Consider the following 27,725-nt stretch of genomic DNA (forward strand, 5'->3'; position numbering starts at 1 on the left):
ACAAATTATATGTAGCCTAAACCTTAATTATTAAACTATTAATTGATTAACTCTACATAAAATTGTTTATAGTCTTCTATTAATATACATAATATTATCTTTTACTAGCTCCTGTTGTCTTGACTTTGTACTTTTCTGTCTTATATCTGACTGTTGTTCATTTTAAGTTGATAAGACTGAATGTTGTTTTTTTTCTCCCAACAGAACAGAGTTGGTGAAAGACCATTACTACACTTCCCATTCTTTTCAGGTTGCGCACACACAACACAAGGGAAGGTAGTCTCTACTGTACATGTAAATAAAATGGGAGGAGCATGAAGAATTGATAGAAAGAAAGAGAAGAGGCAGTGACAGACATACGGAAGAAGCACAGCTGAGTTTTCATGAGTTTAAGTTGCAGCGGAGACTCAACTTCGGTGCTGTGAGTTCGGTGATTTCTTTTAATATCCTACCATAGAACATTTCCCTTACAACTGGATTGTAAAATAATCGATGTGCTCTCTGAGGAAAAGCACACGCATGGAGACTTTCTGATACTTTATTCTCATTTTTAGCCGATTTAATGGAACACGGTTTCGCCCGCCAATCATCCAAATCCATAATCGACGTTTGAAGTTTGAAATCTTGGATCAGCTGGTGTTGCGTCATATTTTGTCTCCATTTTTAGAAAGAGTTTCCCATTTCTCGCGATTTGGGTTCGGTCTTATCAGCGTCGTACAGAAAACGGCACTGGGTTTTATGTCTTTTTGTAGCACAAGTATGAACTGCTTGATGTTGGGTAACCTGCATAAACCAGGAAGTTGAAAGTCTAAAGGTGAGGGCAAGGTGTGGCAAATCATAGAAAAACATGACATTAGTGTTTGCAACCAGTTGTTCACTTGACTGTATTTGTGTCCAAATTAAATTGTTCAACTCCTTGAGACTCTTCTCAGCAAATACAATAAATAATGGAGAGTTTTTATGTTTTCATTTATACATACATGCCAGTATTTGGCTGTGGGGGATGTAAATTACTGGAGTTGTACATAGTAACTATTGAATGTGTATTGAAAACAAAATAAACACAATTAACCCTTCAGCTTCAACTCCAATGATAGATTTTGGATTGGTTGTCGAAAGTTTAAAATGGCTCCAAACTCTGTAACAATAACATCATAACTTTGTCTCCTGACAGGTAATTTGAAGAAGAGAAAATGAATTTCATCCCACGGGTTGAACTGACAGTCTCCCCACCGACAGAGACACATCCTGTAATACTGTGTATAGTTAACAAAAACTTCAAGAAGCTCAAGAAATTATTAAAAGATAGCAACATTGATGAAAATTACCCCTGCAGAAAGTGTGGTGATTATATAACCCCTCTGACTGCTGCTGTTGTAAATCACAACAGTGATATTTTTACGTACCTTCTGAGTCAGGGAGTGGACCCAAATTCTTTTTCCCAAAAAGGGCTTTCACCTTTGCATTATGCCACACTGTCCAAAGCACCAGTTAGTTTTGTGGAGAAACTGCTCGAAGCAAAAGCTAATCCAAATGGACCGATTCCCATGGAAGCACAAATAGTCACACCGCTGCAAACTGCAGCCATCAATGACAGGGAGGATATCGTGAAAATGCTCCTCTCTGCTGGTGCACTGGTAACATTGTTACCTCCAAATCATACTGATCATGTTTTATACAATGAAAAAATAGCTCAGATGATTCATAACTTTGCATCCAGAGGAGATGAACACTGCTCCAAACTCCAATATTTTTTAGATTTGGAAATTGCTATTCGCAAAAAATCATCTGAAGAAGTGTTCAGAATTTTTAACAGTCACATATTACTGGAGGATCCTCAAACCCATCTGACCATGATTGAAATTTTTTTTACTGTTGTTGGACAAGGTGAAGAAAAATACAGACAGGGAAGCATTAAATGGCTAAAGGAAGACGAGAATTTGAAAACCTACATTGCAAGTGCAGTCAGTCGCTTTCCACACATTCCTGAGGCGCGTGTAAAAAGGGCAGTCGATAGTTTAAATGCAGTTTTCTGCACAATGGGAGACATACTAAATGATCAAGCTCTGGCTATAATTCCTCCACTTCTGAAATGGCTTTGCTCAAAAGAGAGACCTGATATTGTGTTAGCAGTTCTGCAAACACTGTATGTCATAACGCAGAAGACAAAAGGCAAAAATGAATGGGACTCCAAATTTATGGAGACGTTATGCATAACAGTTGGTCCTTTTGTGAATGAGCAGCACTCCTCTGACATCAGGGTCTACACATACGGCATATTTGGAAACTTGGTCTCAGTGGAACATGCAGCTTACCTCTTTCCAGCAGTGGGGATAAGTTCAGTGCCCGAGGACATACTGATGTTTGCAGGTATGAAAATGAATGAAAAGCTGAAAGACACGCTCGGACATCTGAAAGATTATTTCAGCAAGCCGAGCTCAGAAAGTGAGAGAACTACGACCGTACCTGAATCCAGCAAGAAGAAGAAGAAGAAGAAGAAGAAGAAGAAGAAGAAGTCAGAGTCGCAGGAAGATCCAAATGATGAAGTTTCCACAACGCTTCCTGTTGTGGAATCAACTTCAAATGTGAAGCCATTCAACAGCTTCAAATCAACAGGAATGCAGACTTGGCTACAAATCAGCAAGAGGTGGAAGGAAAAACTCGAGAAGCTTGTTGGCACCGATGAAAGTAAAAAAACCAGAATTAAAAGCATTATTTATGTGAATGATGCAGAATTCCGCATTGCGAAGGGAAGCGATGGCACTGAAGTCTTCTTGGGGCTGAGAGATGATGGCACGGAAGTTGCAATCAAGAGAATGTCTCAAAGCAACTATAAAGAGCTGAAGAACGAGGAAGGAATCTTGCGACTTCCAGAGCTTTACCATCCATCTATTGTTCGATATGTTGACGCCGCAGAAGATGAAAACTTTGGATATCTTTGTCTTGAACTTTGCGAATACACCTTGGAAGAATACATCAGCAAGAATGATTGCGATCCACAGATGATGAAGAATCTCGTCTACCAAGTCCTTGACAGTTTAAAGGTGCTTCACTGTGGAAACCCTCAGATTCTTCACCGAGATCTCAAACCACAGAACGTTTTGATTGGTAAGACAACTTACAAATACTTTGAAATGACTGAATTTATTCTCTGAAATTCAGTAAAGGGCCAAACATTGTTTCATGAGATGTTCTACATGTTTTGTCTTGCAGGTGTTAACGGGAAGGCAAGATTATCTGATTTTGGCATAAGTAGGCGGTTACTCAAAGGACAAACAACTTTGCGCACTGCCGGCGCAGGAACGAAATGCTGGATGGCCAGAGAGACTTTAGAATCAGACTCTGTTATATCGTACAAGTCAAACACGGATATCCAGGTTAGTTATTCTGCCACTCAAACTGAATTGATATATTGGTGAAAACATGTAAACTGATCAAATTGGTGTGTTCATTTTTAAGGTGGCAGGGATGCTGATTTATTATATCCTGTCCAGAGGACAACATCCCTTCGGCAAATCCTTTGAATGTGAGTACAACATTTACTCTGGGAAGTACCGTTTGGATCACATTCAAGATGTGGTGGCAAAGGATCTCGTCGAGTGGATGATCAATCAAGAACCCAGGAGCAGACCTACAGTCGAACAATGCTTGAGTCATCCCTTCTTCTGGTCTTGTCGAAAGTAAGAAAGACACACTTGATTTATTAATTAATTGATTGATTGATTGCTTTTCCTACCACTAGAACAGAATCTAGATGCTCTGGTTTCAATTCAGCTCTGTATAAAGCATTGTGAGGGCTGCTAATGCTGACTGGAACTCAGATATCATCCAGGACGAACCAGGCGTGCTAACATTTGCGACGTTGATAACACTTTTATATTCATTTCTTGAGCTTTTAAACTTGTCTGCATTAGTAACACTCATACTGCTTTATCATGCTGAGAAATCATTTTTAATTTAGTTTCACAAAAAAACAACAACAACAAAAAAAATTCAGTTTATTTTGTAAATTTTTTCAGGCAAGTTGAATACTTGAAAAATGTTGGAAACAAGGAGGAGATTTCAAACTGTCGAAAGGCTGACGAGGAACTGATCAGCTCGCTTGAAAAATGTGCCGGAGATGGATCCTTCCAGCAATGGAAAAATAAGGTGACTGCATCATCCCAGTAATTTATGTATTCGTCAATTCCATTTTGTGACAAAGGTTTTTCGTTGTGTTGCAGTTTCCAGCAGAGTTGGTCCAGAGGATGGATGGCAAGAAAAAAGCCTACCCTGAAAACACACTGGGATTACTGCGCTTCATACGCAACCTACATGTACACTAGTAAGTTTAAATCAAAAATCTCTCTAACTGGTACAAAGAGCAGATAACATGATTTAAATCGTGTATCTAGGACTTGAAAGTTGAATTGTAATTTTCTGATCACTTACTGTGCAATGCACTAACTTGCTATTCAGTAAAAAATGTTTCCCTCTCGTTTGCAGTCTTAAGGATGCAGCCCAAGTTGATGTAATGGCATTATTTCCTGATCTCTTTGGATGTATTTACAAGTTTGCCAAAACCCGAGGGTGGAATTTAGAGACGCCGTTGAAGGAAATGTTTCAAAGAGAAGACATCAGCAGCACCTTTGCAATGCTATCAACAAATGCTGAGGAGGATCTGGGTGTCCCAGTTCAAGAGTCTCAACCCACTGACTTGAAGGGACCTCTAAAATAATAGCAGAGTCTTAAAAGAAGTCAGGGAACAAGCAGCTGTAGTGCTGAAGTTAACAATAATATTAACCATGCCTTTTTATATTTAAGCACTTACAATACCAGGACTTTGGAGCCAAAGCAGCTAAATGGAGCTCAGCCATCTTTTATGCTTTACACCTTGTTTTTCCTTCTATGATATCAAAGTGTCTTCTGTGAAATAAGCCTATAAAGTTTGAAATGTGTTGTACACAATAACTTGAAGTGCATTTGGGGAGTGCACATCTCTGCCATTCATGTCCATTTTAATGTGTCGTACAAAGTAACTTTTTTCATTTTTACTATTGTTATCATTTATCATTTTATTATTGCTATTCTTATTTCATCATAGTGCATTTTTTAATGTTCTGTTATTGTTCAATGATATTGCTACATTATATGAAAAGGAAAAAAAAAGAAAAGAAATCTTATGATGATTTCGTTCTTAAAAAAACAGAGCTGGTTCTTCTCATGTCCCATTACCTGTCGTGACCTGACAGAAAAATTGTCAAGGAATTAAATATACTGGGCATAAATTATTTTCCGTTGACTTAAAGATGCAAACTTTACAAACCTTTTTGTCACACAAAAATCATAAAAGATCTTTGTACTAAATTGTAAGAGGTGCAAAAATTATTTTATATTGAGTGTCATGCTCTGGCATGAGGAGGTTCTGTAACATTTATTTTTTTTTAATTCAAGTTAATATTATTGCAAATTTGCAAAATATTATTGAATAAATTTTTTTTTCTCCAGATTCTCTTTTCTGTGTTTCATATTCTGAACAATACATGATATGTTTAATCTTAAATATCTAAATAAATCTGTAAAAATAAGAATGTAAGAAAAGCTCTTTGCTCATACAAAGTGACAAATGAGGGTAGTATATTTATGTTAAAGCTAAACAAACTAAAGTAAAAGTAGAAAGAGCATATTTTAATGCAATTTGCATTTTATTTAAATGTCTGATTTATTCTCCAAAAATATGCCCACGTAGTCACATTTAGTCACAGACTGCGCTTTTATTGTGAAGGAACCAATTTCTGTTTTGCTGTCATTCCAATGACACTGCAGGTTTTATCTCCGAATTATATACGCCAAGCTTTTCATATATAATCTTTTAAAATTTCAAGGACAATACATGCTAAAAAAAAAATGTATACAAATATTCTCATTTTTGATGATGTACCAGAAGTTGTTTCCTATTTCTTTTTCTATTGAAAATAAACAAATATTCTTAATGAGCTAAAATCTGATTTCAATTTATCTGACAAAATTGTTTTATTCATTCATTTACAAATCTCAAACAGTTAAAACTCTGACCATGTGTGATGATAATTCATCTCACAACAGCAACTTATAGCAGTTTTTGAAAATGTGTTTTCATTGTTATACGGTGTCCTGTTGCCATATTTTTTGTGTTATTCTTTTGATTAGGGAGGTCACACACTATACTGCCAGTTAGGGATTAACGCATGGACATTATGTCAGTCCCGCAAACATCCTGCTGACTGTGAAACAGAAAAATCTCATTTCTGTCATCACACACATGGCTTGACAAAAAATATTTTAGACTTCTGTAAACATTTTATGATCAGCAAATTAAAAATAGCCCTACTTGTGAATTGAGTGAATTTTCAGAGGTCATTTTTTTCTCAAATCAAACACTGCTGTGCTGTATTAACCAGAAATAACCGTAACATTGAATGCATCATCAGCAAACATATCTGGTGGCTTTATTTGGTTGTTTTACCTAAAAATGAATGTGTTTTTGTGCTCTCATTCATACACACAATGAACTTAGTGATGTTTTCTATCCTACGGCCGTTTAGTGGTACTTCGTAAAGAATAAACACTTTTGTGTGGACGTGTACAGTTTGCATTGGTTTACTGCTGCGTTCTGCAGTTAGGAAATAAGTAATTGGTTCCTGCTTCACCCGCCAAGTAGACAAGATGGCGACTGTTGAGGGTGAAACTTGTCTATACTCAATTTGTGGACCAGAATGAGTTCACTCTCCGGGTATTCATGCTCATGCACTCAAAAGAGAAAGAGGAGGTTCGCAAGAATGCAATTTGAGTCACAGCCATTGTTTCATTGAGCCATAAAGGTGCAAACACACTTATTTACATTTGTACACAAGTACTAAAATCACACCTCACAGATATTTTGTTATATGTAGACGTCAAGGAAACTCACGTGTGACTGAATAGTTAAATTACTATGACTTTTGCATTTTACTGCTGTCGTTGGTTGAGGTAAAATGTATTTATATTAAATGTAATATTCATTTCATAATACTTTATGTAGTTTATAAAATGCTTTACTATAAATTTAGCTACCCATCAGTATTTAAGAGAAGACCATAAAACACAGTCCAACCTATTTTATTTGTCATTAATGTGGAAATTGAGGCTTCATTTTATAGAATGAAGAAGTCGTACAGAACAACGTATCTCTGAGAAAAAAACACAAGCTGCCTGCAGCTTTCTAAAAAACATGATTTTACATGAATTGATTTACACACTTGTCTTTAGGTCTGTTTGAAAGAAAACAGATTTCATCAGCCTTCATCACAGCAAAGTTATATTTTTATGGACATTTCAGTTTGCAATACAAGCAAAATTGTAAAACATGGTTTCTGAGGCCAAACTCAACATACATGAAAGGTGTTTAGTGATTTTGGAAAGGTATGTGTTCACGCTTTCCTCAACTAAAGGCACGTAAACGGCAACTTTTGCGCTCTCTGTAATGTTTGTGGACCAATATTAAAATGTGGTCACAGTGACAGTTCTGTGAAAAAACTATATTGTTGTTTATTCGTACATATTTTCATGTGGTAAATGTTGGAGCTTTTTTTAGTGGATATATTGCTCCTAATACATAAACTGTATTAGGAATGTATTATAAACCTTAATTATGAAACTATTAATTCATTAACTCTACATTATATTGTTTATAGTCTTCTTATAATATACATAATATTATATTTTACTAACTCCTGTTGTCTTGACGACAGAGCACTTTGTACTATTCTGTCTTATATCTGACTGTTGTTCATTTTAAGTTGATAAGACTGAATGTTCTTTTTTTTCCTCCCAACAGAACAGAGTTGGTGAAAGACCATTACTACACTTCCCATTCTTTTCAGGTTGCGGACACACAACACAAGGGAAGGTAGTCTCTACTGCATGTAGCCTGGAAAGCAAAACTGAGGGCAAAATGGTATCGATAGAAACTTGACGGTTCATAATAGGAGTGTACGGGACATGTAAATAGGAGGAGCATGAAGAATTGACAAAGAAAGAAAGAGAAGAGGCAGTGACAGACATACGGAAGAAGCACAGCTGAGTTTTCATGAGTTTAAGTTGCAGCGGAGACTCAACTTCGGTGCTGTGAGTTCGGTGATTTCTTTTAATATCCTACCATAGAACATTTCCCTTACAACTGGATTGTAAAATAATCGATGTGCTCTCTGAGGAAAAGCACACGCATGGAGACTTTCTGATACTTTATTCTCATTTTTAGCCGATTTAATGGAACACGGTTTCGCCCGCCAATCATCCAAATCCATAATTGACGTTTGAAGTTTGAAATCTTGGATCAGCTGGTGTTGCGTCATATTTTGTCTCCATTTTTAGAAGGAGTTTCCCATTTCTCGCGATTTGGGTTCGGTCTTATCAGCGTTGTACAGAAAACGGCACTGGGTTTTATGTCTTTTTGTAGCACAAGTATGAACTGCTTGATGTTGGGTAACCTGCATAAACCAGGAAGTTGAAATTCTAAAGGTGAGGGCAAGGTGTGGCAAATCATAGAAAAACATGACATTAGTGTTTGCAACCAGTTGTTCACTTGACTGTATTTGTGTCCAAATTAAATTGTTCAACTCCTTGAGACTCTTCTCAGCAAATACAATAAATAATGGAGAGTTTTTATGTTTTCATTTATACATACATGCCAGTATTTGGCTGTGGGGGATGTAAATTACTGGAGTTGTACATAGTAACTATTGAATGTGTATTGAAAACAAAATAAACACAATTAACCCTTCAGCTTCAACTCCAATGATAGATTTTGGATTGGTTGTCGAAAGTTTAAAATGGCTCCAAACTCTGTAACAATAACATCATAACTTTGTCTCCTGACAGGTAATTTGAAGAAGAGAAAATGAATATCATCACAAGGTTTGAACTGAAATTCTCCCCACCGACAGAGACACATCCTGTAATACTGTGTATAGTTAACAACAACTTCAAGAAGCTCAAGATATTACTAAAAGATAGCAACATTAATACAGTTTACCCCTGCAGAAAGTGGGGTGATTGTATAACCCCTCTGATTGCTGCTGTTGTAAATCACAACAGTGTTATTTTTACGTACCTTCTGAGTCAGGGAGTGGACCCAAATTTTTTTTCCCAAAAAGGGCTTTCACCTTTGCATTATGCCACACTGTCCAAAGCACCAGTTAGTTTTGTGGAGAAACTGCTCGAAGCAAAAGCTGATCCAAATGGATTGATTCCCATGGAAGCACAAATAGTCACACCGCTGCAAATTGCGGCCGTCAATGACAGGGAGGATATCGTGAAAATGCTCCTCTCTGCTGGTGCACTGGTAACATCGTTACCTCCAAATCATCCTGAGCATTCATTTTACAATGAAAAATTGTCTCAGATGATTCATAACTTTGCATCCAAAGGAGATGAACGCTGCTCCAAACTCCAACATTTCTTAGATTTGGAAATTGCTATCTCTAAAAAATCATCTGAAGAAGTGTTCAGAATTTTTAACAGTCACATATTACTGGAGGATCCTCAAACCCATCTGACCATGATTGAAATTTTTTTTACTGTTGTTGGACCAGATGAAGAAAAATACAGACAGGGAAGCATTAAATGGCTAAAGGAAGACGAGAATTTGAAAACCTACATTGCAAGTGCAGTCAGTCGCTTTCCACACATTCCTGAGGTGGAAGTAAAAACGACAGTCGATAGTTTAAATGCAGTTTTCTGCACAATGGGAGACATACCAAATGATCAAGCTCTGGCTATAATTCCTCCACTTCTGAAACGGCTTTGCTCAAAAGAGAGACCTGATATTGTGTTAGCAGTTCTGCAAACACTGTATGTCATAACGCAGAAGACAAAAGGCAAAAATGAATGGGACTCCAACTTTATGGAGAAGTTCTGCATAACAGTTGGTCCTTTTGTGAATGAGCAGCACTCCTCTGACATCAGGGTCTACACATACGGCATATTTGGAAACTTGGTCTCAGTGGAACATGCAGCTTACCTCTTTCCAGCAGTGGGGATAAGTTCAGTGCCCGAGGACATACTGATGTTTGCAGGTATGAAAATGAATGAAAAGCTGAAAGACACGCTCGGACATCTGAAAGATTATTTCAGCAAGCCGAGCTCAGAAAGTGAGAGAACTACGACCGTAACTGAATCCAGCAAGAAGAAGAAGAAGAAGAAGAAGAAGAAGAAAAAGTCAGAGTCGCAGGAAGATCCAAATGATGAAGTTTCCACAACACTTCCTGTTGTGGAATCAGCTTCAAACGTGAAGCCATTCAACAGCTTCAAATCAACAGGAATGCAGACTTGGCTACAAATCAGCAAGAGGTGGAAGGAAAAACTCGAGAAGCTTGTTGGCACCGATGAAAGTAAAAAAACCAGAATTAAAAGCATTATTTATGTGAATGATGCAGAATTCCGCATTGCGAAGGGAAGCGATGGCACTGAAGTCTTCTTGGGGCTGAGAGATGATGGCACGGAAGTTGCAATCAAGAGAATGTCTCAAAGCAACTATAAAGAGCTGAAGAACGAGGAAGGAATCTTGCGACTTCCAGAGCTTTACCATCCATCTATTGTTCGATATGTTGACGCCGCAGAAGATGAAAACTTTGGATATCTTTGTCTTGAACTTTGCGAATACACCTTGGAAGAATACATCAGCAAGAATGATTGTGATCCACAGATGATGAAGAATCTCGTCTACCAAGTCCTTAACAGTTTAAAGGTGCTTCACTGTAGAAACCCTCAGATTCTTCACCGAGATCTCAAACCACAGAACGTTTTGATTGGTAAGACAACTTACAAATACTTTGAAATGACTGAATTTATTCTCTGAAATTCAGTAAAGGGCCAAACATTGTTTCATGAGATGTTCTACATGTTTTGTCTTGCAGATGTTAACGGGAAGGCAAGATTATCTGATTTTGGCATAAGTAGGCGGTTACTCAAAGGACAAACAACTTTGTGCACTGCCGGCGCAGGAACGAAATGCTGGATGGCCAGAGAGACTTTAGAATCAGACTCTGTTATATCGTACAAGTCAAACACGGATATCCAGGTTAGTTATTCTGCCACTCAAACTGAATTGATACGTTGGTGAAAACATGTAAACTGATCAAATTGGTGTGTTCATTTTTAAGGTGGCAGGGATGCTGATTTATTATATCCTGTCCGGAGGACAACATCCCTTTGGCAGTCCCTTCGGCAAATCCTTTGAATGTGAGTACAACATTTACTCTGGGAAGTACCGTTTGGATCACATTCAAGATGTGGTGGCAAAGGATCTCGTCGAGTGGATGATCAATCAAGAACCCAGGAGCAGACCTACAGTCGAACAATGCTTGAGTCATCCCTTTTTCTGGTCTTGTCGAAAGTAAGAAAGACACACTTGATTTATTAATTAATTGATTGATTGATTGCTTTTCTTACCACTAGAACAGAATCTGGAAGCTCTGGTTTCAATTCAGCTCTGTATAAAGCATTGTGAGGGCTGCTAATGCTGACTGGAACTCAGATATCATCCAGGACGAACCAGGCGTGCTAACATTTGCGACGTTGATAACACTTTTATATTCATTTCTTGAGCTTTTAAACTTGTCTGCATTAGTAACACTCATACTGCTTTATCATGCTGAGAAATAATTTTTAATTTAGTTTCACAAAAAACAAAAACAAAAATTCAGTTTATTTTGTAAATTTTTTCAGGCAAGTTGAATACTTGAAAAATGTTGGAAACAAGGAGGAGATTGCAAACTGTCGAAAGGCTGACGAGGAACTGATCAGCTCGCTAGAAAAATGTGCCGGAGATGGATCCTTCCAGCAATGGAAAAATAAGGTGACTGCATCATCCCAGTAATTTATGTATTCGTCAATTCCATTTTGTGACAAAGGTTTTTCGTTGTGTTGCAGTTTCCAGCAGAGTTGGTCCAGAGGATGGATGGCAAGAAAAAAGCCTACCCTGAAAACACACTGGGATTACTGCGCTTCATACGCAACCTCCATGAACACTAGTAAGTTTAAATCAAAAATCTCTCTAACTGGTACAAAGAGCAGATAATATGATTTAAATCGTGTATCTAGGACTTGAAAGTTGAATTGTAATTTTCTGATCACTTACTGTGCAAAGCACGAACTTGCTATTCAGTAAAAAACGTTTCCCTCTCGTTTGCAGTCTTAAGGATGCAGCCCAAGTTGATGTAATGGCATTATTTCCTAATCTCTTTGGATGTATTTACAAGTTTGCCAAAACCCGAGGGTGGAATTTAGAGACGCCGTTGAAGGAAATGTTTCAAAGAGAAGACATCAGCAGCACCTTTGCAATGCCATCAACAAATGCTGAGGAGGATCTGGGTGTCCCAGTTCAAGAGTCTCAACCCACTGACTTGAAGGGACCTCTAAAATAATAGCAGAGTCTTAAAAGAAGTCAGGGAACAAGCAGCTGTAGTGCTGAAGTTAACAATAATATTAACCATGCCTTTTTTATATTTAAGCACTTACAATACCAGGACTTTGGCGCCAAAGCAGCTAAATGGAGCTCAGCCATCTTTTATGCTTTACATCTGTGTATTTCCTTCTATGTTATCAAAGTGTCTTCTGTGAAATAAGCCTATAAAGTTTGAAATGTGTTGTACACAGTAACTTGAAATGCATTTGGGGAGTGCACATCTCTGCCATTTAAGTCCAATGGTGCACTCCTCTGAGTGAGGCAATGTTACAGTCGTACTGGGTGAAACCACTGTCACCGGGTGCTCAATCATGTTTGCCTGCTGTATTAGATTTAAGTAGGTAAAGATGTATACCGGAGGACTCATTATTACTCACAAGGCATATGATAAAAACAAACATTATCATGCACAGCTGAACAACTGTACCACTGTCTGTGATAAAATTGTCATCTTTTCACACACTGGTCCATTGATATTAGGTCACCTGAAAATATGCTGACATTAACAAGAATTAAGGATAATTTCTTCTGCTTTTGATTGTGTTCATTTTTACTGCTGTTATCATTTACCACGAGAGTTATTTCATCATAGTAAAATGTTTTATGTTCCACTAAAAAAAAAAGAAATTCCCCTCGGGGATTAATAAAGTATATACCTACCTACCCATTATTATTCAATGATATCACTACATTATATGAAAAGGAAAAGAAATCAAATAAATCCTATAATATATTATTGAATACATATTTTTCACTCCAGATTATCTTTTTTTGTGTTTTATGTTCTTAATACATGGCATGTTTAATCTTAAATATCTAAATACATCTGTAAAAATAAGATTGTAAGAAAAGCTCTTTGCTCATACAAAGTGACAAATGAGGGTAGCATATTTATGTTAAAGCTAAACAAACTAAAGTAAAAGTAGAAAGAGCATATTTTGATGAAATTTGACATTTAAATGTCTGGTTTATTCTCTAAAAACATGCCCACGTCGTCACATTTAGTCACAGACTGCGCTTTTATTGTGAAGGAACCAATTTCCGTTTTGCTCGGTGTTATTCCAGTGACACTGCAGGTTTTTATCTCCGAATTATATACGCTGCCAAGCGTTTCATATATAATCTTTTAAAATTTCAAGGACAATACATGCTCAAAGTTTATTTTCTATAACAAAAAAAAAAGATATATATATTTTCGATGATGTACCGGAAGTTGTTTCCTGTTTCTATTTTCCGTCCACGAGACTTGACATCAGAGGCCAAAAAAAAACAAAAAACTAAAGTGACGTTGCAGTATAAACAAACGGAGGAGGAGGAGAGGGAGAGGGAGAGCTCAGGCGGAGGCGGAGGCGGAGTGGGAAGGCTGTATCCTGACATTTTAATCAAATATTTCGAATAATGCAGCCTTCCAAGAGGAGCGAGGGGGACTGGCAGGGGCTCGTCAGCGAGGTAAGTGAGAGGCGAAGACCGCGAGGAGCTGCTGCAGAGACGGAGGGGTTTTATGATGCTTCCCCGGTCCATATGGAACGAGCTTCGGGAACCAGGAGCCGTTTCAAAGTCGACTTAAAAATATATATTAATACCACCTCATTGACGACGTTAGTTGGCTCATTTGTTCGGGCCGATGTCATCGACTCGGGTTGGAAATGCGCGTGCCCTCCTCCCTCCGGTGGTCCTCCGCCCGGCGAAGGTGTGACCCACCTGTGGGCCCGCATTTACCTGTTAACATTATTTGAGAAATGCGTTTAAAGTTTTCCTCGATGTGGCTTTATTTTGGAGTTGACGTCATGCAAGCCTCGAAGCTTAATGTAATTAGCACTGTGTACGGAACATTTCTAACAAACAGCCTTTGGATTTTGCAGAAATACAACATTAATGCCTCGTGAAATTACTCAAAATGTCAGACATATTAGAGGCAAACACACGAGAAAGTAATTCATATTCATCGACAGTGAAAATAATCGTTATTTGCCTCAGCTGCAGACCACACATTAACTTTACAACTCTATTAATGCACATTCAGCTCCATGACAGCAGCTGCTGTTTGATTTGGTTATGAGCTGGTGTGACAGCTGTTAAGGCTGTTCCTTCTGCTGTGCCTTATCTACACTTAGTTCTCGTGTGTTTTTCCACCTGCAAGGAACTGGACAGGTTTGGTGGTCATTTGTACAGTCAAGTAATTTCACAGAATAGATCATAAATACAGGAAGAAAAAAAAAAAAAGCTTCACAGTGCAGCAGATTTTATGATAGAAGGATGTTTTATTAACACACAGAGAGCTGCATGACCTGCAGTCAACTCTGTCCACAGCAATGCATCTCCTAACACCCGCTGTCTTCTGTGCTTTGTTTGTTGTAGTTTCTGGTTTGTAAACGCAAGCTGGAGAGTAAGAAAGAGGCCCTGCTCATTCTGTCTAAAGAGCTGGACACCTGTCAGCAGGAGCGAGACCAGTACAAGTTGATGGCCAACCAGCTGCGAGAGCGCCACCAGGGACTCAAGAAGAAGTACCGGGAGCTCATTGTGAGTGGTTCACACCTTCAAGGTGATACCTTTCTTGTGAATATGGGTAGTATTATCTATTTTACAGGCACCAACAAAAGAATAATTACGAAAAAAAAAAAAAAGTGGAGGCCTGCTCCAACATGTTGGAATCATTTTCAAACAACGTGTGTTATTTGTACTCTGATGCATAGTACAGTTGCATTTGAGGATAAAGCACGTATTAATCATGTCTTTCCTTGATGTTTCAGGATGGTGACCCCTCTTTGCCTCCAGAAAAACGCAATCAAGTAAGTAGATGTTGATTTTAAGGACTTTTCTTTCTGCCACTAATACTACAAGTGTCTACCTGTGTTTTGTTAGTGTAAATTTCATGATTTCATGGTTGCGCTTGTCTCCCCCCCCCCTTGTTTTTTTTTAGTTCGTTAGTTGAGAATAGCAGATAATCATAGCTACGGCGGATGTGTCTCGTATCCTTCCTCTAAGTTCTGCTTGGTGGTGCTTCCAGGGACACTGCGACAGTCAGAACTGAGCATCTAGCTGCTGTAAAAAGAAGTCAAACATCAGCAAAACAGCAGTGTTGTGAAAAGGATAATGTTGACATGCACACTCATGTGCAAGGAATATGATTAGGATTGGAAAAACAGAGGTTTTTGTAATGCTGTTTTAATTTAGAATTTTATTTTCTGACAGCTCTTATGTGTCCCTGATTATATAATAAATGACCGTATTATACTTTATTTTTGTATCCGTTTTGTTAAGACTTTCAAATTTCCACTGGCATCCATTGTCAAAGAAGGGATTTGGACCTTCTCTGTGATCAGGTGTCCCGGCACAAGCTGTTTGTCAGTCACTCATTCACACTTCCGCTCCACTTGCTCCTCAGGTGAACCTGGCTCAGCTGTTGAGGGACTCCAGAGAACGAGCGAGGCAGCTTGCTGAGGAGGTGAAGGAGCTCAGTCAGAGGCTTTCAGAGGCCCACGGAGATAACAAGGTACTGTTACCACCACCAGCAGCACCACACACACGCTTATACATAGTTTAAATACCACTCCTATAACAGATTTAGTGTGGCGGTACTTAATCCAGTTCATGACTAAATATGTTTGGGAGGAGCAGTGAATTTAACACGTCTTTCTTGCAGCTCCTGAGGATGACCATTACTCGACAGAGGCTGGGGGATGAAGAGGTCGGGGTGCGTCACTTCGCTGCACATGAACGTGAGGATCTGGTTTGCCAGCTAGAGAGAGCAGGACTACAGGTTGACGCATTTCTTACCTTAAAACACTTTTATCACTGTTTACACACCTGCTATTGACAGTGAATCTTCCGTTTATTTCAGCTTTCAGCTATGTTCATTTTTATTTTAGCCTCTCAGAACCAAAGACAAAAAGACTTTCCAGATTCGCCATGTTTGTACTAGAATACTGCAACTTTTCCAAGCACTCAGGAAAGGAAGGATTCTAGGAACTAAATCTACACTTCACCTGAAGAAACCCTCGACTAAATCGAGTTCCTCTGACAGAGGAACTACTGCCACAAAAGCTTGCTTTTCCATTGCTTGATCCTGCTCAACTCGACTAGATTCTACTCTACTTTTTGGTTTTTCATCAGGCAAAAGTTGAGGATAGTACCTGGAAAGTTTTTTTTGGTATCTCCATTGTCCAGGTTCCAAATGAGCTAAACAGATACTAGAAAACTAAAAACACTGCAGACGGTCCAGAAACATAATCCAAGAATGGTCACCGTGTGCACGACATGGGACATCTTGCACAAGCCTTCAATTGTTAAATTAATACTGTGGTGGTTGCATCTTTATTTTATTTACTAGTCTACTTGATTCATAGAGAATCAAAAACACAGTCTTTTTTTTAAGTTTCCGTTGTTCCTCAACTCACTGAACACCACAGACACAAGCCTGGTCGGTGCTGCAACTCGTACACAGCTTCATTCACACAAGAAGCAAACTAGTTGGCAATAAGGGTGACATGTTACTCCCGACTAGAACAAAAGGAGCGGGATAAGCAGAAGACGTGTTGTGAACGAACTGAAAGCAGGAACAACAAAAAAGGAGGAGTGGCGATTTAAACTCGTAGCTGGTGATTCAAAAAGACAAAACGTGTTTTGTTTCATTTCTTTTATATTCTTCAGCAGAAACCAGTAACGAGCAGCAGATTGTCACTAATTTAGAGACACTCTTGAGATTTCATTCAGTTTCGTCTCACTTTCCACCTGTCAATGTCTTTTTTTATTTTTTTTTTTATATCCGCTCATTGCATCCATCCAAACATTAGTCATGCGATAGTAAATAGAAAGAACAATGCGGTGACTGTTGTCGTTTACGCATATATGTAAATTCATCTTTTTTAAATGATTGTATTCGTCTTCAGAGTTTTTCAAATGTGGCAGAAACTATAAAATGAGTGGGCAAATGAAGCTTTCCTGTGTCTCCATAGTTCCTGGTGCTAGTTGGTCAAAGAGAGACTAATGATACAGAGATAAATTCATCATCTTAAAAAAAAAAAAAAAGTACCGTCAGTAGCTGATTATACAGTTTATTCACATTGTGCATCAGGGGCACGTCTTACTTTACTCTCAAACCCACTGCACCAAACAGAAAACGCAAATACTCTCAAACCACGACAACTGTCACTTCCTTCCCCTTCAGTACTTTTTCAGTTTACTACATTTTGTATGAAATTACTTGATGAATACAAAACTAATGTTTTTGAAGAAATCCTCCCTTTACCTTAAATGCCTAAAACTTGCATTTTACTTGCATATTTATTGTACAGAGCAGTAAATACTGCCATCATGAGGTTGATCATGTCAACCTGCTTTTTACGGAGACTGAGGAGATTAACGTTGAAGTTGAGGGAGTTCTTGAGGAAGGCACTTCACTTGTGTCCTCTACACCGGGAGCTACTCAGTTGAAAACAGCACACGGCGCGTCACAGTTTCGAGCTCCGAAATTGCTGATGGCTGAAAACAGTGTGTGCACTCTCAGCAAATGCGAATTCAGTGAACAAAGCTTTAAAATATCTCTGCCACTCAAACCTTTTAGCGGCTTTTAATACAAGCATTTTTTTTTACCCGGGTGGCTTTTTGTTTTGTTTCGCTAGATGGAGGAGATGGAGCACAACGTGAAGGCCCTGACAGACGAGCTGCAGGACGTGAAGGCGGAACGCAACGTGTTCAAAGAGAAAGCTGACAGGCTGAATGTGGAGCTCAACCACATTTTGGGGAACCGCGAGGCACGCATCATTGATGTGGACGCACTTTGCATGGAAAACAGGTGAGTGCGCTGCAGAGGGAGAAATCTAGTGGACCGAATCACCGTCATTTGACACATTATTTCAAACATAATCTACCTCTAGCTCTCCGTCTCTCCGGGCTACAAGCTCGCCTGCAGAATTGTGTTTCACAGTTTTGAACAATACTAGAACACATTTGATATTTAGGAAGTAAATACATTCAGAATTTGCTTTGATAACAGCTTTGCACAGTTCTCATTTTCTCAGCCAGATTCATGAAGTCGTCGCCTCCGTCAGGAAGACGTTCCCACACATTCAGAACACTTGCAGGCTGCTTTTCCTTTACTCTGCGGTCCAACTCAAACTATCTTTGCTGAGTTTTAGTCGAGTGATTGTGGAGTTCATCTGAGGCAGCACTCCATCACTGTTCTTCTCACACAGCCCTTAAATAGCCAGGAGGTGTGTTTTTTGGCTCATTGTGCCGTTGAGAAAACGCAAATCAGATGTTGCAGCAGGATGAGACCAAAGTACAGGTTTCCCTGATCTAGTGTCCATTCCTTTTTTTGTGTGTGGCCTAAGCAATTCTTTTCTTATTACTTTTCTCCCTCAGTAGGAGTTATTGTGCAGCAATTAGACTATGAGGGCCCGAGTCTGTCTCCACTCTGCCCTGAACACTGCTCGTTGAACTCTGGGAAGCACTGATGTGGGCTCTAATCTGAGGTGCCGTTAATTGGCCATTTCTGTGGCTGGGAGCTCTAATGAACTTCTCTGCAGCAGAGGTAACTCTTCCTTTCCTGGGGCGGTCCTCATGAGAGCCAGTTTCATCCCAGCGTTTGATGGTTTTTGCAAATGCACTTAAAGAAACTTTCAAAGTTCTTGAAATTTTTCAGACCGACTGACCTTCGTGTCTTATAGTAATGATGGACTGTCATTTCTCTTTACTTAATTAAGCAGTTATTGCCATAATATGCTCTTGTACAGTAATTGAATACAGCTATTCACTACTACTACTACTACTACACTACTAATGGACCCAACTGCATTGATAAGGCAAAGAACCTCTGACCAATCTCACCTGTTGACTGAAAACCACCCATGTGACGACCACATGGAAGCTGGTAAAGATATTGACCTAAATGTGCAGAGCTCTCATCAAGGACAAACGAAATTGATAAATTATGATTAAAGGACATTTGGGAAAACAGAGCCATACATATTTATTCACATGGGAATAACATAGCTCAGCTGAAATCATTTCAAAGGTTTATTTTTAACAGTTGCTGTTTATATGGACTTTAACGTTCACAATGTTTGCACATTTTTTAATGCATTAAAAAAATCTGAACATACTAAAGGCTCATTTACAGTAAGTCCACTATCGTTTGTGGACTGGTTGCATGATAAGTTATCCGAGTTTGACAATGGAACGTCACCTCCAGACGTGTACATTTTGCTGGTGCTAGGTAAGAAAGTGAAATCGTGTTTTAACAATTTTGGACATTTACTAAGATTACAAACTCGTAAATAAAGCTCAGTACGGTGTTTTAGTGGTGGAGGAATTTTCTAAACAAATAACTTCGGTAATTGATATTTTCTGCCTTAATATGTACACGAGGCGTGCATTGCAAATTAGCTCAGGCTATAAATGCTGCAGTGTGTGTGCATTGGTTTATGCTACATACTTGCCTCTGTCCAAATAAACATGAAATAAATACTAAAATGTGTGAATGTTGCACATGTCCACTTATTTTAAAGTTGATTCAATGTGTCTCACTCCGACTAACCATTCTCTGAGCTTCAGCTTAAAACAAAGCGTCATGTTTTGCATGTAATGTTCACCTCCTCTATCATGTCCGACGTGCTTCATCCACTGGTTGCGTTTTAATCACTGTCACTGTAGGTATTTGCATGACCGTTTCAGCCAACTACAAGAGGAGGTGAACCTGCTGAAATCAAACATCATGAAGTACAAGGTATAAATGTAAAACTGATTTTGAGGCTTTGATGTAATTGTATTTCATAGTGCACTTTCATTATAAATGCACTTGAAGTAAAGGAAGCTGCTTTTAATCACAATGCCCATCAAGCCTGGTAGGATGAGCTTCAGTCTCTTGTTTTTCTCTCCCCACAGACGGCCCTGGAGAGGCGGAAAAACTCCAGCACATATGGGAAATTAAACAGCAGTCCCCTGACTGGAGTCCTCTCAGCCAAACAAGGTGAAAACACAAATTGATCACTTTGAATTCGCTTTAAACGAAATAGATGTCTGAGCAGCTGATCTGGCAACTGAAGAAAGGCGGTAAAATACTGTCTGTCGCCTCGGTTCTTTAGATTGCAAATGCTTTGTGATCAGATGCACTCGATAACCGATTGTCTGTCTTCAGTATAACAAATCAGCTTCTTAGTTTCTGGCCGTGACTCACTGCATTATTTAATGATTTCTGTTTTTTGCCGATCCTTCAAGCCAGCGCCCGGACACCAGCTGGGTTCCTAATTGTATTCTGAGTGGTAGAAAGCACCACTGGCAGGGAAATGAGCCTGCCATGATGACTGACAGTAGCTGGCAGAAGCAGCACAGTGGGTTCTGGAGTTAAAGTTAGGCGAGTGTCACCTAGTAGACAGCTGTTTCTAACTCTCCATCTCTGTCGTGCTCTTGTCATGCTGTTTTCCCCCTCTCCTGTTATAACACCCTGTTCGCTGGGATCTATTTTTAACTTTTGTGTACATTTTATTGATGCGTTATTGGCAGGCTGTGGGTTAGCACCTACATATCTTTAGTAATACGAGGTCACATTTTCATCACACACATCTTGCTTCTAGTAAATATATCTTTCTCCCACTTTTTTTTTTTGTCATTTTGTCCATCTATTCTCTTAGTACCTCTCTGTCATTTGTCTGCTTCACTCGTCTTTTTCTCCTCCCCACCCTTCTTTTCTTCTCCTTTTTAGTCCAGGAGATGCTTCTGGAAGAGCAGGGCTGCAGCCTGCCGGCCACGCCTCAGTCCATCTCTGACCTCAAGTCCCTGGCAACTGCTCTGCTGGAGACCATCCATGAGAAGAATCTGGTCATCCAGCACCAGAGGCACACCAACAGGTAATGAGAGGGTACAGTGATGTGAGAGGAGCCCTCGCCTGCTCCTCCACGGACTGCATCAACTCCTGTTTCACCTCCGAACTTCAAACACCTGACACACTTTGAATGTTTGTCTACCTGTTGTTAGAGTCCTCCTCCTCAAAGGCAAACACTGAACTGTGACACATGAATACACGCACACACACACACACACACACACACACACACACACACACACACACACACAAGTCTGAAAAAAACTTGACTTTCTTACTTGGTCTGCAGGATCCTGGGAAACAGAGTTGCAGATTTAGAACGGAAGCTGAAGACCTTGGAGGTTTCAGGATTATGGAGTCTTCCAGGTGAGTCGAAACAAAACGGCTTAACTGTTCCACATTGCAGTCTCCTTCCTGACGTCCTAAACTGATCTCTCCATTATTTAATCAAATATCAAGCTCAGTTCAGTTATTAAACAATACCAGAGTAGTACAGCAACAGTCATTCACAATTTTTATCTTTAGATTAAATACGTTTTTTTTCTGTGCATAATTTCTAAATGTAAGTGCAGAATTAGCGTAAAGGGGTTACATTTTATACCCACCATTTGTTTTCAGGTAGTTACTAACCCACAAATAATTACACGTGATCAATAACTTCCCAATGTTAGAGTGAAAAATAATGCATCAGTCTCAACCTCTGTATGCATCCAACTGAACATGACCTGTTGGTGTTAACACAACTGTAAAAGGCCTCAACAGAGAACCTGGAATCTGCACCACACCATGAGCAAACATGACCGTATGCGTGTCTGTGTGTGCGCGCATACAGTCAATGTTATATGTTTCAAAATAAAACTAACACGGAAATTGCGTATCTTTATAAGTGAAAAATCTTACCAGGAGATCTGTAATTTATTTTGGTAGTCATCTGGTAATTTGGTAACACATTTTTAACACATTAATGAGGTTTTCTGTTCATAACGGCGTGTCTTTCTCTCCTCTCTGGCTGCGTCTCAGGCTTGACCTACCACGTATCCGTGGGAATTGGGAGTATGTATTCCTTCTGCCCCACTTAGCCCATCCATGCCCTGTACTGTGTCATGCCAGGACAAATCTGGGCAGAAGCCCAGAAAACATGTCACCTCATGCCCACAGTTTACAATGTGTCGACTCCATTGACCACCAGCTCATGTGTCTGTTCATGATACCATTGACTGAATCAGGTTGCCTGAGTATCACACACTGATGATCCGTTTGGTGCAGTGGGCCTGTCTTAGATTTTAAAAGATTTTTTTTTTTTTTTTCTTCTCCATGTTGACTTTGAGGCATGTTTCAAGGACAGCAGAGAGCTTTTTAGGGCAGCAGATTACTGCTAATTTGACAATTTAAAATTATGTTCTGATTCTCACTGGAAAGAATTCAAATCATAAGAAGACTGAAGGCTGTCTTATTATAGACTGATATCCTGTATGTCGTAAACTGAAGACACCGAAGAAAATTGGCTTTCTTCTCATTTTTGAGGAACTGGGGTTGAATTAAAGCTTTATTTCAGGATGAGGGTGAAAATGGGAGCAGAAGGGGAATATGACGAGTAAAATATGCTCTCAAAGATCCTATTTTCATTATGTCAGACAGTGTAGAAATGCTCCTTAAAATTAAGCCAAATTTTACTCCAAAAAACACAACACAATTTTCTTTCACCAAAATGTAATCAAGGCTAGTATCCCAAAACTATATTTACAGTCTGGAACCAGGAGACAGGGCAGTTCAACCAGAAAACAGTTCCCCCTGATCCCCACTGGAGGGAGATGTTGTGCCGTCTATGAACCAGACTGAAAGGTGGTGGGGCTGCGGCTGGATGGAGGTGCCCTGTCATGAGACCGTCATTCTCTCCGCCATAAAACTGACAAGCATCCATTACTGAAAATGATTGCCCACATTACAAACACATTTAGGGGAATGTGCCGTTATTAGGGAATTTGTAGGCGAGGGCCCAGAGTGCCTGACGACCACGCTGTCCACCACAGTTAGGGAGACAGAGATATAGAGAGAGATGTGAGCGTCTGTGGCCTTGATGTGATATGAAGTTGGGCTGATGGATATTAAAGGCAAACAGGATAGGATGGAGGGCCTTGGCTGCCTACTTGAGGCCCGGAGAACACTGGAGGTGACTACATTGTCTACGGATGAGAGAGAGCCAAAAACAATAACAATGACATCGATGCAGTGAGTCAGATAAAGTTGTGATTGATGGATCTCCACGTTCCGCCGGTCCACCCCCCTCACCCCCACCCCCAACCCTCACGCTGAACGAGTGCAAGCTGAAATGTTACATTACAAGTGAAAGGCTGTCAGTGTGCATCAGCTATTGAAAAAGACAGAGGTGGATACAGCGTGCTCCCTTATAGCTCTGATTTGGTGTGTTGACAGACTTTTTTCCAGTTTAGAGGAAGGCATTTCCTGTCAGCGCTGCATCCCAGTGTAGGTTTGACAGATATGTATGTTTTTGTCTCCTTATTTGTGATGTAGAGTTTACGATCTGCTGTGTTGGGGTGTCACATCATGTAGAATAGTCTGTTATTATTCCTGCGTATGTGCGTGTACAGCATGTTGTATGTGTTTCAGAGAGACAGGGAGAAGGCCCTCAGTAAGGTTTAAAACAAGATGCCGGTACCTCCCGAGTGCCGGCTGACTCCTGGAGACACAACTGCTGTGCTCAGTCTGGGTCCTCTGCATATGTGATAACCAGCAACACCCTATTATTGGTCTTAAAAAAGGCAGTCTGCAAAACTCGGCACAAGAATAGTGTGTTTAAATTAAGTAGCACAGTCTTAAAGCTCCGGAACCGCTGACTGCCTCGTCGTTTGACAGCTGTCTGATACCACAACTTTTAAAGAAATAACAAAATACATATCATCTTGACAGACTTGACAATCATCAGTCATATCCATTCACAGCTGATCATTGTTTTGGGTTGTTGTGGACATTATTGTCTTTCTGAGCTAAAAAAAAAAACAAATTGGTTTAGCTGAACTCAATCGTGCCCCGTGAATGTTTGTGTTAAGTTTGATGGAAGTCCAACCCAGCGTTGTTGAGGTATTTCAGTTTGGACCAAAGCGGTGACGTTCAGTCACGCCGTTAAAAAAACTCTTAACAGGATTTGAGACGAAAGCAAACATAATGATTGAAAGCGCTGTACCTGTGAAATAATTAAAGGAACTTTTTAGACAACAGTTTACTTCTCTTGATTCACCCAGCTGCCGTGTAGAAGCTGCAGACTTTCATCAGCCCCGAACTCCCCCCCCCCCCCCCCCATCACTCTCCCATCAGTGTAAACACTGAGCATCCATAACAATATGGACTGCATTCCTAACAATATGGTCCCCGTTCACCATTCATGATTCTCATGCATTGTGTCAGCCAGTCATCCATTTTCTCATTCTTCTGTTTGTTTTCGTGCCGCACACTTGAATGGTCGGCGAAACATGCCAAGTTTTGCCTATCCACAGGCTCTCTGTGAAGGCAAAGGCTGCACACTTTGAGGCTTCTGTGCTCATGTGCATATAGTGTGTGTGTGTGTGTGTGTGTGTGTGTGTGTGTGTGTGTGTGTGTGTGTGTGTGTGTTTATATTTGTGATGTCTGGTTTATAGTGCACAGTCTCCTACAAGTAGCATATGGTGTCAGCCTAAGAGGCGTGCAGCCATCACTAATGAAGACAGATGACAGGGAGCTGAAGCCTCTTCCTGTGAGCACTGCAACGCATACGTGCATGGATGTTTGTGCGCCGTGTGAAAGCACACGCAGCGCGCCACCGTCCATGTGCTCCATCCAAACCAACACCCCCCCCTCAAAAAAAACAAAAAACAAAACTCCTTTCACCACTTACTTTGTTTTTTTTCTTGTCATTTGGACGTGAAAGTAACCGGGAGCGTCTCTTCCCTGTTGCTGGTCTTCCAGGGACACGAGACGGTATCGCACTGAATGACAACCTGCAACCGGAGCTCCATCCAACACGCGCCACATCCCGGCTAAACATGCAGCCCAAAGTGCGGCCGCCCAAAGGTGAGTGTGCAGTTGTGTGTAGCTGGCTTCTCCAGCCATTGATAAGAGCCCCCACCGCTAACGGCATAAACACTGCAATTAGCCACGACGTGCGAAACGCTCCTTTCTATCTTCCATGTTTAACCCAAGTCCTTCCCCTTCCCGCTTCCACTCCTCTCTGCTTCTCATTGGTGCAAGCTGCCCAAATGCCATGGCATTTTGTAAATGTGAAGCAAATTCTCGCCCACTGACATTCAGAAACTTCTGCCGTGTTCTCTTTGAAAGGGGGCTGGGGGGCGGGAGGGGTGGGGTGGCGGGGGACTATAAATATGGATGCCACTTCAAGTAATGTTGCTTTCTTCTTGCGTGTTTTTTGCGTGTGTGTGTGTGGATAGGTGGCTGGGACTCTGTGTGCAGTCTTTAACCTTTTTGCCTGCACATCCACAAATATGGGTCAGTAATCCCCAAAGTGAGAGCATATTTTGGCGAAGAAGCAGAACTAAGCTGTTGCTATTGCCGAGATGCAGGGCGTCACACTTGTCTTGCGTCCCCTTGTCTGGGGCACTGCTGCTATATTTAGCCTGTTGCCATGGAAGCACTTCAGTCACATAAGTAATTGAAATAACTTTCTACATTGACACAGGGATCCAACTCTAAAAGAGGAAAGTTTTTCTGGGAGGATCAACAAGGCTGTGTTCATTCCTTACATACTGTTATTTTGGTTTTGCTTGCATTGAAGACAGGCTTTAACAGCCTGTATTTGAATTTCATTATTAGTTATTAATTTATGAAAATAATAATTGTGAAAATACTGGTTTGTTGCAGCCCTAACCAGCCGTCCTAGGAATCATTGCTGCAGAAATTGCAGAAGACTTGTTTTGGTCTTCCAGGTGTCTGTCTTATCGCACTACACCGCCAGAGCAGAATGAGGCAAAAATATTTTCAAGTGAGAAATTAAAATGACCGTTCATCTCATCTTCCCTCTCCCAGTTCGGTCAGGCGACAGAAGTTCACATGAATCATCTTGGGAATGCCGCGCCGTTGGCAGTGACCTTGGCACAGATGGCGTCAGCAGGGAAGACACACCTGCACCGCTCGACAGCCTGGAGCCTCTTGACGGGGTCGAGACAAATGGGATTGACAGGAGAGCGGGAGAAACGGTGACCCCGTCGGACGATTCCGCCGCCGTAGAGCCGGAGGAGGGGCGGAGTCCGGTGGAAGAGGCGGGGCAAGAGGTCGAAGGGGTTGAGGATGAAGAACTGGGTTCCACGGTGGAGGAAGGAGAAGAGGCGGTCCTGGCGCTGGATGTCCCGCCCACTGAATCAGACCTTCAATGGCTTTCAATTGAACGAGCCTGTGTCAGTCATTTAGAGGTGGGTCACCTGCCTTGTGAGTCCCAGGACGATGAGTCTAATCATGTATCTGAACACGAAGAAGCCTCGGTGTCCATTCCAAAGAGCCAGGCCTTGGAGGTGTCGAGCACAGGCGAGTGGGACATTCGTTGTCGATCTGCACCGAGTGACACCTGTCAGAGTGACAATTTGGCATGATGTAACGTCAATGAAAGATTTGAGAAGCTTATTTGAATCCTGGTCCTTGTCGTTGTTATTGATGATTGCATTAATCATCCCTCTACATCGCCACTTCTCGCCGGCCGTCTTCTCCACCGAGCAGCTCTGTTCTTGTCAATAAAACGGAGCGAAAACACTTTTTCAGCCACTGTTGACAAAGCCCGAGGTGCATTTTGAATCGAGACAAGGTTGTTGCTACGCAGGAACAGAAAAATCTTGAAATCAATGGCGTCGCATGCCCTACAGGAAGAATTCAGCTCGGAAAATAACACGTATGGGCAACATCAATTCCTGTGCCCCATATCCCCTTCTTCTCCCCCGCGATAAGATAATCCCAATTGTTTGCTTTCTTCTTCTTCCTGAGGGATGCCAATAAACTCAGTGCTGCATAATATTGGGACTCTTAAAGGGATTCTAAATTGGCTTGTAATGAATGTGTTGTAAATACTTGTGAATTAATAACCTTCATAGCCGAAATTCTTTTGATGTCTATTCAGCGATGGCTGAATTTTACTAATCAGTCAATTTTTTTTTTTTCTTCTTCCTAATTTAACAGTTAATATTTGTATGGGACTACATGTGCCTTATGCTGTATGTGGAAATACTTACTGATATTTATAAATATAGATGCATAAACCTGCAGCATTGTTGGTTGTCACTTATCTTCCACAGCCAGGATAATCGGACCGGGGAAGAGTGCGCAGTAGTTTAGCTTATTTGAAAAATCCGAAAATATTCCACTATGTATCCATATAGTGTCTTAAAAGATGGCTAACAGTCATGGACAAACTATTGCGCTGTAGATAAAAATGCAGCTCATGCCGGT

At 40.4% G+C, this 27,725-nt stretch overlaps 3 protein-coding genes across 7 annotated transcripts; all 3 read left to right on the plus strand.

The window, feature by feature from the left end:
- The first annotated feature begins 365 nt into the window (after nucleotides 1-365).
- On the plus strand, nucleotides 366-5,486 carry LOC138210918 (uncharacterized). 2 transcript variants are annotated; one of them, XM_069170354.1, is made up of 7 exons: nucleotides 366-421; nucleotides 1,175-3,108; nucleotides 3,214-3,377; nucleotides 3,460-3,680; nucleotides 4,020-4,149; nucleotides 4,224-4,324; nucleotides 4,486-5,486. In XM_069170354.1, the coding sequence occupies exons 2-7, from the start codon at nucleotides 1,194-1,196 to the stop codon at nucleotides 4,715-4,717; spliced, it is 2,763 nt and encodes a 920-aa protein (XP_069026455.1). In that variant the 5' UTR covers nucleotides 366-421; nucleotides 1,175-1,193; the 3' UTR covers nucleotides 4,718-5,486. The 2 variants fall into 2 exon arrangements, with proteins under 2 accessions (XP_069026455.1, XP_069026456.1); XM_069170355.1 differs by lacking the exon at nucleotides 366-421 and adding an exon at nucleotides 797-814.
- A 2,535-nt stretch (nucleotides 5,487-8,021) lies between these two features.
- On the plus strand, nucleotides 8,022-13,171 carry LOC138210916 (uncharacterized). 3 transcript variants are annotated; one of them, XM_069170349.1, is made up of 7 exons: nucleotides 8,022-8,124; nucleotides 8,878-10,808; nucleotides 10,914-11,077; nucleotides 11,160-11,392; nucleotides 11,725-11,854; nucleotides 11,929-12,029; nucleotides 12,191-13,171. In XM_069170349.1, exons 2-7 carry the CDS (start codon nucleotides 8,897-8,899, stop codon nucleotides 12,420-12,422), a joined length of 2,772 nt encoding a protein of 923 aa, XP_069026450.1. In that variant the 5' UTR covers nucleotides 8,022-8,124; nucleotides 8,878-8,896; the 3' UTR covers nucleotides 12,423-13,171. The 3 variants fall into 3 exon arrangements, with proteins under 3 accessions (XP_069026450.1, XP_069026452.1, XP_069026453.1); XM_069170351.1 differs by having other exon boundaries at nucleotides 8,109-8,133; XM_069170352.1 differs by lacking the exon at nucleotides 8,022-8,124 and adding an exon at nucleotides 8,178-8,517.
- A 529-nt stretch (nucleotides 13,172-13,700) lies between these two features.
- On the plus strand, nucleotides 13,701-27,541 carry ccdc149a (coiled-coil domain containing 149a). 2 transcript variants are annotated; one of them, XM_069170267.1, is made up of 13 exons: nucleotides 13,702-13,912; nucleotides 14,822-14,983; nucleotides 15,214-15,252; nucleotides 15,849-15,956; nucleotides 16,107-16,223; nucleotides 18,085-18,257; nucleotides 20,117-20,189; nucleotides 20,348-20,432; nucleotides 21,165-21,309; nucleotides 21,574-21,650; nucleotides 22,305-22,337; nucleotides 25,245-25,349; nucleotides 26,319-27,541. In XM_069170267.1, the coding sequence occupies exons 1-13, from the start codon at nucleotides 13,862-13,864 to the stop codon at nucleotides 26,876-26,878; spliced, it is 1,728 nt and encodes a 575-aa protein (XP_069026368.1). In that variant the 5' UTR covers nucleotides 13,702-13,861; the 3' UTR covers nucleotides 26,879-27,541. The 2 variants fall into 2 exon arrangements, with proteins under 2 accessions (XP_069026369.1, XP_069026368.1); XM_069170268.1 differs by lacking the exon at nucleotides 22,305-22,337 and having other exon boundaries at nucleotides 13,701-13,912.
- The last annotated feature ends 184 nt before the right edge of the window (nucleotides 27,542-27,725 follow it).

Source organism: Embiotoca jacksoni, unplaced genomic scaffold, assembly GCF_022577435.1.
Source record: "Embiotoca jacksoni isolate LCO1_2020_lvr unplaced genomic scaffold, fEmbJac1.0.p SCAF_49, whole genome shotgun sequence".
NCBI lineage: Eukaryota > Metazoa > Chordata > Actinopteri > Embiotocidae > Embiotoca > Embiotoca jacksoni.

What these genes read in the sequence shown, in the direction of transcription:
- LOC138210916 (XM_069170349.1), top strand. Translation starts at nt 8,897, where the DNA reads ATGAATATCATCACAAGGTTTGAACTGAAATTCTCCCCACCGACAGAG. An exon ending in TCCAGCAATGGAAAAATAAG is followed by an intron (nt 11,855 to 11,928) that starts GTGACTGCATCA and finishes GTTGTGTTGCAG; the next exon opens with TTTCCAGCAGAGTTGGTCCA. An exon ending in CGCAACCTCCATGAACACTA is followed by an intron (nt 12,030 to 12,190) that starts GTAAGTTTAAAT and finishes TCTCGTTTGCAG; the next exon opens with TCTTAAGGATGCAGCCCAAG.
- LOC138210918 (XM_069170354.1), top strand. Translation starts at nt 1,194, where the DNA reads ATGAATTTCATCCCACGGGTTGAACTGACAGTCTCCCCACCGACAGAG. An exon ending in AGTCAAACACGGATATCCAG is followed by an intron (nt 3,378 to 3,459) that starts GTTAGTTATTCT and finishes TTCATTTTTAAG; the next exon opens with GTGGCAGGGATGCTGATTTA. An exon ending in CGCAACCTACATGTACACTA is followed by an intron (nt 4,325 to 4,485) that starts GTAAGTTTAAAT and finishes TCTCGTTTGCAG; the next exon opens with TCTTAAGGATGCAGCCCAAG.
- ccdc149a (XM_069170267.1), top strand. Translation starts at nt 13,862, where the DNA reads ATGCAGCCTTCCAAGAGGAGCGAGGGGGACTGGCAGGGGCTCGTCAGC. An exon ending in AGGATTATGGAGTCTTCCAG is followed by an intron (nt 21,651 to 22,304) that starts GTGAGTCGAAAC and finishes GCTGCGTCTCAG; the next exon opens with GCTTGACCTACCACGTATCC. An exon ending in CAAAGTGCGGCCGCCCAAAG is followed by an intron (nt 25,350 to 26,318) that starts GTGAGTGTGCAG and finishes TCCCTCTCCCAG; the next exon opens with TTCGGTCAGGCGACAGAAGT.